General features: G+C 43.4%; 1 protein-coding gene across 3 annotated transcripts in view; it reads left to right on the top strand.

Annotated features, from left to right (window-relative positions):
- BLTP3A (bridge-like lipid transfer protein family member 3A) overlaps positions 1-15,143 on the top strand; it is a 142,576-nt gene that overhangs the window by 121,442 nt on the left and 5,991 nt on the right. For all 3 annotated transcript variants that reach the window (XM_077481433.1, XM_077481432.1, XM_077481434.1), the window contains one exon: positions 10,075-10,163. In XM_077481433.1, the coding sequence (XP_077337559.1) occupies positions 10,075-10,163 (89 nt within the window). The remainder of the gene's footprint in view (positions 1-10,074; positions 10,164-15,143) is intronic.

Here is a 15,143-nt window from a genome sequence, read left to right as displayed (position 1 = left end):
GGTGAATCGCTTTTCATAGGGTGTGTGTGACAGGAGGTGAGGAGGCGTTGTCTCCTTACTGGCTGTTTTAAACCTGAAAATGCAGACCCACCAAGCAACAGCCACATGCATTGAATTCGGTTATGGCTCTATTGGCAGAAGTACTGCCCATCAAAAATAAAACAGGGGGTCTAATTTCTCCCACGGCATATGTACAGTCCTGATTGGCTACATGTCTTTGGTGGGCGGTTGTAGGGAGGTAAACCGCAGTTTAATCGCCTGTGTTACCTGCCCGCTGGCCACACCTATGAACAAGCCATAAAAGCAATATAAAATATGCCCCTGATCAACCCTGTAGCTATAGACTTTTTTTTTTTTGAGAAATGTATCTTCAAACATCACACAAAGGCACCAAAATCATAACTGTATTTTACATAGGGAGCAGAATCCTGGCAACTTACCAGCCCACCAATGTAGACACAAAGCAGATGTTTCTGATCTGTCAAAAATGTTAAACCCTGATTTTAGGTTTAATGTACACGGGACGTTTTTACAACCATTCCTGAACAATTTGACAGATGGCAACCCACGTTTAAAGAGGAAGTAAACCCTGATGGGTTTACTTCCTCTTTCACTCCCTGCAAAGGCAAAGCATAATGGACTACTATGCATCGCATAGTAGCCCATTATGTGTCACTTACCTGACACAGGAGCCAGCGAAGTCGCGGCTGTCCCCTGTAGTCCGCCGCATCCATCTTGTTGGTGGGGTCTCGCAGCTCCGCCGCTGTCATTCGGCGAAGCCGCGATGACGTCACTCCCGCGCATGCGCATTGGTACCGACACGCGCGGCAGCTCCGTCGCTGAGAATGCCGCGCTCAGTGCGCCTGCGCGCCGCTGTCTACGGCACATGCCGTTTTCGGGCAAATATCTCCTAAACCATATAGGTTTAGGAGATATTTTTGGACCTACAGGTAAGCCTTAATCTAGGCTTACCTGTAGGTCAAAGTGGTTTGTAAGGATTTACAACCACTTTAAAATGTCTGTCTCTGCGTTTAGATGCCACGTTTGCATTTAGAAGCATTTGAAAAATAGCCAAAAATTGAAACCGCTTGTAAACGAAATGCAGCTGAATGCGAGTCACTGCGTTTAGAAGCGTTTAGCGCTTGAAATGCCTCTAAACTCCGCATCTGAACAAATCTTTTTTTTCCAAAAAAACCTCTAAACTCAACTGCCTAAAAACAACAATAAACAAGCCTGTGTGCATGTACACATAAGATAACATTGGATGAGCTCAGGGGCAGCTGAAAAAAGCATCCAACTGCTGCTGAATGTCCGTTTACCAACAGCAGTGTACACGAGGCCTTAGAGTCTCCATTTGTGGATCTTTGAAGATGATATACTTTACAGCTAGAAAGGACAGGGATTCACAGTTTATTTTTGAATTTCTTTTTTTTTTTTCTTTTTTTTTTTATTGTCCATCGAGGGTCACAGGAAGCCTTTAACCTTCAGGGTATACTGACGCCTATCGGAGGATCGTATACTGGCAAATAAAAAGCTGCAGATCAACGCAGGATAATCTTTTACTACCAGCGTGTTTTCATCTTTTTTACTAATGTTCTAGGGGGGTGGACATCTTTTCTTCATCTCTGCTGTGTTATGAAGAACCTATCTTTCTTAGCACTTTTTTCTTCATTTTTTTTTTCAATCAAGACTCTTCTCTACATCATCACTGAAGCTTTGTTTCTTTGATTGCCGCTATCTGGCATGGCCATCTTCCGCCTGGCTTTTGGAGTTCCACGTTTGGAATCCACTGCAGGGCCAATATGGAAGTAAACTTTGGATGCTGCTTTCTGTGTAGGCTCTTTCTAGACTCTGTTTTGGTAAGTTATCCACAGAGTGCTTTCCAGGTCCAGATCCCCTCGCATTGTCTCAGTGCTCGCCTTGTATATAAAAACTCACTTAGTAAGTGGGCTGGTCAGGCAGAGTTTTGGGAACTACCTTATTTGCATTGGTTTCTGGGCAGTTCCATTCCCTGTACACAAATTTTTGATGTGGGACTGAGGACTGACCTCATTTGTTGAGTAGAGTGACAGGTGTGATCCATGTTTTTTTTCGCCATTCAGCATTATGGAAACATCTCCCCACTGCCGCTCCTGCTTGCAAAGAACTACATGGCACTCTGATCTTTGATCTTTTTCTGCTGCCCACCTACAGTAACTTTGGTCACCTCACTCCACCCAACCCTCACCTTCCTCCAGTCTGGATTTCTTGAGTACCTAAGGCGGTGCCTTATACCTTGAGCCTATATCTTGCATTACTGCCAGTCAAAAAATGTTTTATTCTAGACACAGAGGGGGGCAATTCTGCTGTTCTGGGTGCACCCAGCCTTCTTTTTTCCGCTAACCGCTCCAGGGTGGCTTGGAACACACCTACTGACATTGCTGATGTTTATATCTTGGAGTCAGGTTGCCCTCTGCTTTTAGAGTCTGTTCTATCCTCAGAATTCTCTGTAGCTCTGTCTGTTGTGGCTGGGTCCTCTGCTCTTTGGCTTAGGTCTTTACCATGGTCATGAAAAACTTTGACCTGAGTCACCTGGTTGATTACTGACTGATCACAGAAGCCACAAACATACTCCCATGCCTTTAACTGCAGATCCTGTATCTGATTTGCTCGTGGCTCTAGCAGCTTCTGCGCCATCGGCTGCAGGGACTGTCTGATTTGCTTTAGTCTGACTGATAAACTCAACCCTGGAGGAGTTGCAAACTATTGCTATTACGCCCCAAATTTAAGGAGACTATATTGCCCCTTATTAATGCAGTGCACACCACTCTAAAACTAGATAATCCGCATGTTTCTTCTACTGGTGCTGTCTCTAGCCTTGGGTTGTTTAAAACTCCTAAGGGTGCAAAAACTTTCACCTGCTTTTCCAGCTATTACTCATGAAGGGTTGTAAGCATCCTGATCAGTTATTTGCTTCCCCTTCCTCTAGTGCTTGATAGCCATGTATTCATTTGAGGAGGATTTTGTATAGAAGAGGTCTGTTCCCACTGTGGGTCTGGCTGTGCCTCATCTTAGTAAGATGCTTACTAAAGTGACGGGACTGCACCTGTCTTCAAAAACCCAATCGATAAGCAGTTGGAAGTGCTTTTTACAGGTTTTTTGTTTTCTCTGATGGCTCCTGCCCTTCACCTGGTCTTGCTATGAATTTATTTGTAAATCTCCCCCCTTGGGCTCTGCCCAATAAATACCCCCTTCCCAGAATGCACAGCGGCCAGGAACCTCCTACTGGGCTGTTCTGGAAAAGAACAATCATTAAATAGCTCAACCTAGTTGTAATTCTCATACTGGCCTGTAGTACCAGTGACGCCTACTGGCAACAGTGGGAAATGCACAACTAAGTTTAGTTTAGAGCGGAACCAAATAAACTATACAATCAAATCTGAACTGTTTACAGCTCAGCCAAAAACTACATTTGCACTATAGCCCCAATTTTAAGAACAGGGTGCTACACACTCCTCCCACCAAGGGAGACAATGTCCTCAGCGTCTGTAAGAAAGAAAAAAAAAAACAATAACTCTCTGATATCAGTAGATATCTGAACCAAAAAAAAAAACTTGGATGGGAGAAGGGAAGGGTAAGGCAGTAAGAGAAGAAGGTTACAGTTTCAAATATCAATTAACAGTATATTCACATCAAACATGTTATAGGAACCTCACTATCTATCTAACTGCCCCCAATTTAGCAGCTTGATAGGAGATCTTTGTTACCTGAAAAAGAACAAAGTGACAAACACAGAAACACATAACTGTTCACTGATCACCTGGGAGAAAGCTTCGCTCCCAGGAGAGTGAAACTTTCTTCCACATTTTAAATTGCAAAGCAAACTAGAATTTAACTTAAAAGTCCATTCCTTTCTATAAGTAACTTAGCCACCATCTAGCGGCAGAAATCATTATGGCAGAAGTCCTTAGTGCCAAAGTATTGAAATTTCTGTACACATGTGGAAAATCTTGACCACGAAGTTCTCTAAACCTAGAACTATCTGGCTATGTACCCCATAGTCCATTTAGAGTAAAGCACTTTTCTCGGTCTTTGTTCAAAGGATTAAAGACTCTTCTCTGAGTTTTAAACAGGAACAAACTTTTGCTTTAGAGCAGAGACCGATATCTGCCAGCTGAACTATGACGGTCCCTTTAAAATGGTTAACAGTAGAAACGAGGATCTGGCAAACTAACTGGCTTCCCTTTTTTATCCACAGTAGTAACATGGTAAACATCTTCTTTTCCAGGTCTACAAATGACCACTTTGTCCGAGTAGATATGCCAGCCATAGTTCCATTGAAGCATGCATCCATCATAATGCTCATCCATGACAGATGAATAGCCATATTTTCTGAAAGGCTTTGGTACAGACGGTCCCAAATAGATTCATTGTACCACTGCTCTCCCTTTAATTCAATTTCTTGCATAGTCTCTGAAGGAACATATGGAAATTCCAGGTCATATTCTGTAGCACCTCTTTTGTTGAGCCCTCTTTGTAAGCGACCATCTTTGGCAAGGCTCTGGTATTCCCCAATCCAGGACACACACAGATTCAGATACTTTTGCACCATGGCTTTAGCAGACAACTTTTCAGTTTCAGCTGGACTGATAACTTTAGGCAGAGACTCACTAGTAACATATGGCATTTCCATACTAATTGATGTCTCTCCGAAGTCTAAAGCTGCCCAGTCTGGGAAACTGAAGGTAGAAGCAACATCCTCACTATTAGCCCACAATAGTTCTTGTGGTATAAATTCAGACAGTCCATCATCACCAAATAATTCGGACAAGGAATCCAGCTAAGAATCCCTTTATTCTTCTGTAGGCCTATATTTACACATTGAGCCCACTAAAATGCTTGACCCAGATTTCTCACCAGTTCCTGAAATGGATTTCCCAGGAGTGACACCTTCCCACGGCTTCTGGTTCTGGTGGTCTCTGGGGTAAGCCCCGGCCGCGGGATGCCTTTACACCTTCTTCTGGACAGGTGCAGTGGGCACAGTAGCGATGGCGATGTTTGCTGATGGCACTTCAGGAACAGTAGCAGCGACATCATCAAATGGTACACTCACAGTAGCAGGTGATCACATTATCTCTGTTCTCAGCTGCTTAAGGGCTTGAGGAGGAGAAACAGCAGTTTGCTGAGCTTCACAGTGAAAGACTGTGCAGGTAGGGTGGGTCAGGGCGAGCCTGATCATTGGAGGAGAGCAGGCTGAGTTCCCAACATAGCTAGAGAACTGACCATGGTGTGCGCTCCTGCTTAGTGTGGTCAGTTTTTAATAGGAAAGCAGAGGGACTGGCAGGAACACCAGGGATTTCACACACACTAAGCAATACAAAGAGAATTTTTCATACAAGTACATAGTACAGCAGGCACAAATCGGGAATATGAAATGTTGGGGTAACAAATACTTTAAGTGTATGTACTCAAGTTCAGAATTTCTGCATTCAGTCCACCAAATTTGCAATGCCCTTCTTTCACCTGGCAGACTTTCAGGCTCCTGTGAAAATCAAGGATGTTTACCTTCATGTCCCCATCCTTCCAGATGTTTGAAATTCCAATGCTTTGCTGTGGAGCCCCTGCACTACCAGTTTGTTGTTCTGCCGTATTGCCTCTCTTCTGCACCTTGGATGGCTTCTTCCACGTCTGTTTCGGCAGGATCAAGATGGATGACATTCCGGTAATCCTCATTTCTCTGTCCTGCCGCAAGCGGCTGTGGTATGCCTGGCATGCATTTGACGATCTTTTATCCCAAGGGCCAATTACAAGGTCCGACATGAGATGTGAAAGACATATTGCACTTGGTATGCATATCGAAGCTTCCACCCCAGGAGTTTACCTGGACCAGAGTTTGGCTCTTAGCACTGTCGAAGGTCAAGCTTTTGCATTCTATCAGGTTTCAGATACTGTTGGTCTGTCACATTGAATAAGGTCTTTGTACAGGCGCTCTCCTATGTAGCTCCCCCTTCCATTCCCCAGTGACTGTGGGAAATTAATCTGGTTCTCTTTGCACTTCAGAAACTGCATTTGAAACTCATAAGGTGGTGTTTCCTGTAGCAATCACCTCCTGTGACATGACCTTATCTTACAAAGAACCTTCTTTGTTTTTGCACAGGGACAAGGTGATGTTGAGGCTTAGCACTTTCTACTTGCCTAAGGTTGTATCTTCTTTTTGCTTCAACCAGGAAATTTTTCTTCCATCCCTCTGTATCCAGTTCACCAAAAGGAAATGTCCATCTCTTGTTTGAATGTGGTTCAGGCTGTGTGAGTTCTATCTTTTAGTCACTGCCTTTTTTAGAAAGACTGATCCTGGATGTACCCTAAAAAGATGTATCGGCTTCTCTTTCCCATCAGTCAAACCTATGGTGTCAAGGTTTGTTTCCTCTCAAGGTGCATTCTGCTAGATCTGTGAGTGCTTCTTTGGCTTTTTCGACACTAAGCAACCTTTTTCCCACATTTGCAAGGCTGCCACTTGATCTTTTGCTCACACTCTAAATTCTACCAGCTGAATGTTGAGGCCTTGTCTAATGCCATATTTGAGCATAAGGTGTTGTTTAGATCCACAGTTTTCTTCTTTTTTCTTATTTTTTCTTTTTATTTCTTTTTTTTAGATCTTTAGCTTTTGGTTACCGTGTTGCCCACCTCTCAGTTGGAATGCTTTTGGATGTCCTGAAGGTTAAAGACAAGGTTTTGGGAGACAGAGGGTTGCCAGGTTTGGTTATCCTTACTCCTTCTGCTCCTTCTGAGTGGCTTAGGTTTTGGCCTTTCTTGAATGGGGCATTGAACAAAAGCTAGCTTTGACTAATATTAACCACTTAAGGACCGAGCCTCTTTTTGAGATGTGTTGTTTACAAGTTAAAAAAATTGTTTTTCTTGGAAAATTACTTAGGACCCCAAACATTATCCTTTTTTCCCCAACACCCTAGAGAATAAAATGGCAGTCGTTGCAGTACTTTGTCACACCTATTTGCGCAGTGGTCTTACAAGGGAAATTTTTAGGAAAAAATACACTTTTTTGAATTAAAAAATAAGACAAGCCAGTAGGCGGTCCTACTGGCTATAACCCCTCACTCTGCTTCCAGTAGCTGTTTCTTTCTGCTTAGTGTAGGAAAAGGACCTGACTCCCTGTGGGGACCATGGTCCTTGGGATTTTTTCTTTTTTTCTGTTCGATCACCATTCAGACTTTCCGGGAGTTTGGTTGGGTGTTGAACATCCAGAAGTTGATGTTGGTGCTCAAAGTCTGGAGTACCTGGGCTTGATTCTGGACTCCTCAGAGGTGAGAGTCTTTCTCCCCTCAGACAAGCTGTAGACTTTTCCATCTATGGTGACGTTGTTGGTGTCCCGCAGGTGGTCGTCGCTGAGTTTTTGCATGCGAGTTCTGGGCCTCATGGTAGCCACTTTCGAGGCGGTACCGTATGCTCAAATCCACACGAGTCTTGCAGAAAGGGATCCTGTCCAAATGGGACAAATATCCGACATCCCTGGATTGTCAAATTCGGGTGAGCCAGCTAGTCAGAGATTCCATTTCTGGTGGCTGAGGTCTCCGGCCCTTCGGTCCAGGAAGTCGTTCCTTCCTCTCCATTGGACAGTGATCACAACAGACGCCAGTCTTACCGGCGGAGTGGGAGTTTGGGGCGTATAGTCGGCCCAGGGTCGCTGGATGTAGGAAGAATCCCGCCTGCCGATCATTGTGCTGGAGCTTTGGGCGATCAGGAGGTCCCTCTCCATATGGTCACAGAGGCTGCAGGGGCATCAGGTCAGGATCCAGTCGGGCAACGCCACGGCGTTGGCATATGTCAACCATCAAGGAGGAACAAGGAGCTCAGCTGCAGCACTGGAGGTCGCCCACATCCTGTGGTGGGCAGAGCGGCGCATGCTGGCTCTGTCGGCAGTGTACATTCCAGGCGTAGAAAACTGGCAAGTGGACTACTTAAGTTATCAGATGCTGGACCAAGGGGAATGGTCGCTACATCCAGATGTATTTTGGCTCCTTTGCCTAAGGTGGGGCATGCCAGATGTGGATCTCCTGGCTTCTCAACTCAATCGAAAGGTACAGAGGTTTGTGGCCAGGTCAAAGGATCCCTGGGCGGACGCGCCAGACGCGTTGGTGGCTCCATGGGTGCATTATCGGCTGATTTATGCTTTTCACCCACTCAAACTTCTACCACGTCTGCTTCGCAGAGTGGAGGCCGAGGAGATTCCGGTGATTGATTGCCCCAGATTGGCCTTTGTGTTTCCGTGATTTGCCGACATAGTCAGAATGGTGGCGAATGTTCCTTGGCGACCGCCGATGCGAGAGGATCTTCTGTTGCAAGGTCCAATACTTCATCCTGCTTTACCGTCGCTGGCTTTAACGGCATGGCTGTTGAAAGCCAGGTGCTAAGGGCCCGAGGTCTGTCGGATTCAGTAATTTCCACTATGCTGAGGGCATGGAAGTCATCTTCTCGGAAGATTTATCATCGTACGTGGAAGGCCTACATCTCCATATGTGAGGACATGGGGTCGCGTCCGCGCACCTACTCGATTTTCCTGGATCCTGCTGTTTTTGCAGTGAGGATTGGATCATAAACTTGCTTTAAACACCATCAAGATGCAGATATCCGCTTTGGCTGTCTTTTTTCAGCGACCCTTGGTGACTCATTCATTGGTGAGTACGTTTGTTCAGAGGGTTCGACATGTGGCCCCTCCGGTTTGACCACGTTACCTCCGTGGGATTTGAATCTGGTGCTCTCGGTGCTTCAGAAGCCGCCGTTTGAAAACATTAGACACTTATTGACACTCTCTCAGAAAGTAGTCTTTCTAGTGGCTATTACATCTGCCAGGAAGGCTTTGTCTTGCTCCCTACTTTATCCTCCACAAGGATAAAGCGGTGCTGCGTCCGCAGCCTTCGTTTTTTCTGCCAAAGGTTGTTTCGTCCTTTCATCTAAATGAGGACATTGTGCTTCCGTCCTTATGTCCTCAGCCGTCACACCCCAAAGAGGTGGCTTTGCATTCCTTGGACGTGGTCCTGGCTCTGAGGTAGTATCTGTCTGCTACAGCTCCTTTTCGGAGGTCGGGCTCGGTATCGGTGGCAGATCTGAAGAAGGGACTTGTGGTCTCATCGGCCACCATTTCTTGGTAGATCAGACAGATCATGGTTCAGGCTTATGCCATAAAGGGGCGGGCGCTTCCCTTTCCTGCCACGGCACATTCTACAAGGGCAATTGGTGCCTCTTGGGCTTTCCGACATCAAGCGTCATAAGGCAGTGACCTGGTCGTCCGTTCACACCCACAAAATTTTACAAGGTTGATGTGAGCGCATCTTCAGATGCTTGCTTCGCCTGCAAGGTTCTGCAGGCATCTTTTCTCTGAAGTTCATTGATGGACACAGCACCCACCCCTTCTGTTTATGTTTGTACAGCTTTTGAAAACTGAGCTACTGGATGCTGTGTAAGAGATTATAGCCAGTAGGACCGCCCCCTGGGCGAAACTGTGCAAGTGTTGCTGTTTTTAACACTATCTGATTTGATTAGTCCTCTCCTAAAGGGGCGATATTACCCTAAGGTCAAGATGAAGATAATGTGTTCATCAATGAACTTCAGAGAAAGGGCATTTTACTGTGAGTACAAAAATACAATTTTTCCAGATCGCATAAAGATTCTTCTAGGTTCATTTAATTTTGTGTCGGTATTCCTCCTCTGAACATGGGCAAGATCAAAGGGCTTATACTGTCATATAAATCAATCTGTAATTTGCCATTGCATTTGTTTTCAAAAATAGAAAGTGTACTTTTCTTGTCAAAGCTCTGTGGGACTCTGTCCTTCCACCAATTTCATCTGTAGTGGCCATGATATAGGCTAGGCTGGTGTCCTAGCAAGTTTCCACAACCCAGTGGATAATCTTAACCCTTCCTTAGGAGTATATCCAAAAGTGAATTAACGTTTACACATTTAAGAACAGAATATGCTTTAATAACCTATAGAACAAGTTTATAGTTGAATGAAAAATTATTGTTTTTATATTTTTTATTTTTTATACACGCAATTTATTTTTTATAACATTTTTATTCCTAGGTGAAGAATCGTCAGACCCTATACCCAGAGTAACGCATCCTTTTGTACATATCAACAACAGCTCCGAAACATTACCTGAAAGTATAGAGGTGAGATGAGCAATGTAGCACTGCACTTACTAGTCAGGGACATATCACAAATATATACTGAATGTACTGTATATATTTGTGATATGTCCCTGACTAGCAGTACATTCAGTAAGTAGATGTTTTTAAGAATCCTTTGTTGACACATCCAATATTTGTATTTCTTTAAAGTGGAACTGTAACCAAAACTGTAACCAAATTTATACTGCGACATATCCTTGGTAAAAATAACCCAAATTAGTAGATATTATTTGGTCTTTGTGAAAGTTAGAGAGTCCACAAGCTGTGGTGCAAATCATAAAAAAAATGATCACAACTGATGTACTGGTGGCCTTTCTCAATTTTTGCGACCCTAACAAGCCAGGAAAGTACAAATACCTCCCCCCCCCCCCCCCCAAATGACCCCTTTTTTGAAAGTAGACATTCCAAGGTATTTAGTAAGAGACATGGTGAGGTTTTTGATGTTGTAATTTTTTCCCACAATTCTTTGCAAAATTACGATTTTTTTTTTCCCCACAAAATTGTCATTGTAATAGGTTATTTCTCTCGCTTGGCATGTGTATGCCACAAAATACATTCTGCTACTCCTGAGTATAACGATACCACATGTGTGGGACTTTTCCACAGCCTAGCCACATAGAGAGGCCCAACATGCAGAGAGAACCGTCACGTGTTCTAGGAGCATAAATTACACATCTAACTTCTTGACTACCTAGTACACTTTTGAAGGCCCTGGAGCACCAGGACAATGACATGTGACACTCACGTGGCACTGATGACATGTGACACTGATGACGGATGGCACTGATGACAGATGGCACTTATACGTGGCACTGATGACAGATGGCACCTATACTGGGCACTGGGGACAGATGTCACTGATGTGGCACTGATGACATATGGCACTAATATGTGGCATTGATGACACGTGGCCCTGATGACAGGTGGCACTAATACGTGGCACTGATGACACGGGACACTGACAGGTGGCACTGACACGCAGCACTGATGACACGTGATACTGATGACAGATGGCACATGACACTGACAGGTGGCACTGATGACACGTGACACTGACAGATGGTGCAGGTGGCAGTGGGGGCAGGTGGCAGTGGGGACAAATGGTACTTTATTTTTTTACTAACCACTGCAGCGGTTCATCTATCCCTCCTCACGCGCTGTCTGTGTGAGGAGGGAGAGCCGGCGATGAGAGATGATCTCATATGTTTACATATGAGATCATCTCTCATTGGATACGCCGATCGCGCTGTAAACAGCCGCTGTGATTGGCCATTTACAGCGATCTGTGACTGGCCGTGTCCAAGGGACATGGCCAGCACAGAACTTCCCCGATGTGCGCTCGTGGGAGCGCGCATTGCGGAAGTAAACAGGAGGACGGCCTCCTGGCAATTGGCGTCCGCTCTGCAGCCGTCTTTCGGCTATAGCGCGAATGCCTATTGGTTAAAGTACAAATATAAAAAAACTGTTTACAGTTTTTGTGCATTAATATGGTGTGGGCGGAGTCAAAGAAGATTGACACTAGCAACTAGCTAGCAACATTTTTTTCTATACATTCGCAATTACATTTGATATATTTAATACTGATATACAATGTTATTCAAAAATGGTGGAGAATTTAACTTTTTATTTCAAACAAACTGTGAGAGATAGAGGCACATTCCACACATCACTAGATAGAGGAAGGTTCAAAGATAAAAGCCCGTCTAGAAGCTCTATTCAGTATGGCATGTTCTTAAAAACCATCTGCATATGAAGATGTACAGGTTGCGGTTATTGCAGGCATTGCATCCTGCAACCATAACAGAAGGGTTGAATTTTGTGCTGCATTTCTGCAGTATATGGAAATGGACAATTTTTCCAAATGACACATTTTTTCGGATGACTTAATGTTTCAGCCCCCTGGCAAGGTTATTCGCAACAATGTTAGAATTTGGGGGAGTGAAAATCTATGCATAGTCGTCAAACGTGAAATAGACTCGCCAAAGCTGAATGTGTTTTGAGCCATTTCTGCAAATAAAGTTTATGGACTTTTCCTTCTTGCTGAGCAAACTGTGATAGAATTTTCACATCTGGACATGCTACAATACTGGTTGTTTCCTCAACTTAATGAAGATCAAACTTACTTAATTTTCATGCAAGATGGTATCCCCACCTCTCTTCCACTTGGAGGTCTGGCGTTAACTAAACCACGCCATTCCAGAATGATGGATTGGAAGAGGTGGACAACACGATCTTGTTCATTGTCTGTGGCTTGGTGATAAAGCATTAGTGGAGACACCTTTTTTCCATATTAACTCTTACAGGAGAGAATTTCCCTTCCTAGGGGTAGATTTCCTCTTACTTCCTGTTATCTCCCTCCCTTTGTAAGTAGGAGTCGTTTGTAAGTTGGATGTTTGTAAGTAGGGGACCCCCTGTATCCTGATTTTTATTTTTTTTTGTTTTGTATTATGAAAGGAATACTGTCCCAAAATAGTAAAAAAATATATTTTTAAAGATTAGCTGTATATTTCTTGTTACTACCATAACCTACCACCGAAGAACAACCCAAAATAAATGATACTCCTCCTCGCAGCAATACCACATATGTGTTTGTTATTTGTGCCGTAGTACAGCCCCGAAACAATAGTGCGCATCTTGCATTCAGACTTTATAAATAATGCAAAAAGAAATGTAAGGGTGCAATTAGGCGGCTAAGATAGAACATGAAAGACATTGCGGAGGAAAGCAAAAAAAATCCCAAGAAATTCTTTAAGTATGTAAACAGTAAAAAAGGGAGGACAGAAAATATTGGCCCCATAAATAATGAGGAAGGTCACCTGGTTACAAAGGATGGAGAGATAGTGAAGGTATTGAATTTATTCTTCTCCTCAGTCTTCACAAGGGAATCGGGGGGCTTCAGTAACCAAAACTGCCGTGTTTATCTTCATGACACATCACAGGAAGCACCTCCATGGTTAACAGAGGACAGAATTGAAATTATACTTGGGAAACTTAACATTAATCACCGGGACCAGATGGCTTGCACCCGAGGGTACTTGGGGAATTCAGTCAAGTAATTCCCAGACAATTGTTTCTACTTTTTACTGATAGTATACTGACTGGAATGGTACCAGCTGATTGGAGAAAAGCGAATGTAGCAACAATATTTAAAAAAGGCCCAAAATAAATCCCTAGGAATTACAGACCAGTTAGCCTAACATTGATAGTATGCAAGCTTGTGGAGGGGATGATGAGGGACTATATACATGATTTTAGTAAAGAGACCGGTATCATTAGCAGTAATTGGCATGGATTCATGAAGAATCGTTCTCGCCAAACCAATCTATTAACCTTCTATGAGAAGGTGAGTTTTCATCTCAATAAAGGAAGGCCCATAGATGTGGTGTATCTGGATTTTGTAAAAGCATTTGACACAGTTCCCCATAAATATTTACTGTACAAAATAAGGTCCGTTGGCATGGACCATAGGGTGAGTACATGGATTGAAAACTGGCTACAAAGGAGAGTTTATAAATGGGGAGTACTCGGAATGTTCAGGGGTGGGTATTGGGGTCCCCCCGGGTTCTGTGCTGGGACAGATTCAATTAAAATTTTTCATAAACGACCTGGAGGATGGGGTAAACAGTTCAATATCTGTATTTGCGGAATATACTAAGCTAAGCAGGGCAATAACTTCTCTGCAGGATGTGGAAACCTTGCAAAAAGATCTGAACAAATTAATGGGGTGGGCAACTACATGGCAAATGAGGTTCAATGTAGAAAAATGTAAAATGATGCATTTGGGTGGCAAAAATATGAATGCAGTCTATACACTGGGGGGGGGGGGCTTTGGGGGAATCTAGGATGGAAAAGGACCTGGGGGTCCTAGTAGATGATAGGCTCAGCAATGTCATGCAATGCCAAGCTACTGCTAACAAAGCAAACAGAATATTGGCATGCATTAAAAAGGGGATCAACTCAATAAAGCTATAATTCTCCCACTCTACTCTAAGACTCTGGTCCGGCCGCACCTAGAGTATGCTGTCCAATTCTGGGCACCAGTGCTCAGGAAGGATGCACTGGAAATGGAGCGAGTACAAAGAAGGGCAACAAAGCTAATAAAGGGTCTGGAGGATGTTAGTTATGAGGAAAGGTTGCGAGCACTGAACTTATTCTCTCTGGAGAAGAGACGCTTGAGAGGGGATATGATTTCAATTTATAAATATCGTTGGTGACTCCACAATAGAGATAAAACTTTTTTGTGGGAGTTTAACAAGACATGTAGCCACTCATCAAAATTTGAATAAAGAAGTTTAACCTTAAACTACGTAGAGGGTTTTTTACTGTAAGAGCGGCAAGGGTGTGGAATTCCCTTCCACAGGTGGTGGTATCGTTACAGTTTTTTTTTTCCTCTCTGCAAGGCAAGAAGGAGAGAGAAAGATGCAATGTATCTTTTCTCTCCCTTCACAGAGAGAGAAACAAGGGCGAGTTTCATCGTGACTGATCACTGTGGTAGCCAATCAATGGCTACAATTGCTACACTTGGCATAAATGTGTATGTATTTACCACCTTAATGACCAGCTAATGACTGAATTACATACGGATCCACACTTCTGACCCAACATCTCCACAATATCTATCCCTCTATCTGGGCATTGTATCTGTTTTCTATAAAGAAAACTGATTTTGATCATTACTTGTGGATTTGATAGTGTATCTTGTTACTATTATTATTCTAATGGTGTCAGATTTGTTGTATAAGGGTCCATGAATACTAACTTTATTGATTCTTTATATGTAATTATTTTTATTACTTGATTAAATAAATAGAATTATTTTTAGATCAGCTATCCATGTGCCTTTTTAAAGTCCAAATTAATTAGTTTCCTCTTTTTCCACAAGTAATATCGGGACGTTGGCACATTACTACTTTGTGCATCTACAGTGTCACCCTGTAAAAAGCACATTTTAAATCAAAATAT

The sequence above is a fragment of the Lithobates pipiens genome, unplaced genomic scaffold, assembly GCF_037356315.1.
Source record: "Lithobates pipiens isolate NorthernLeopardFrog02 unplaced genomic scaffold, aLitPip1_a1.2 Scaffold_16, whole genome shotgun sequence".
NCBI classification, from domain to species: domain Eukaryota; kingdom Metazoa; phylum Chordata; class Amphibia; order Anura; family Ranidae; genus Lithobates; species Lithobates pipiens.
This window is presented reverse-complemented; position numbering and strand designations above follow the sequence as displayed.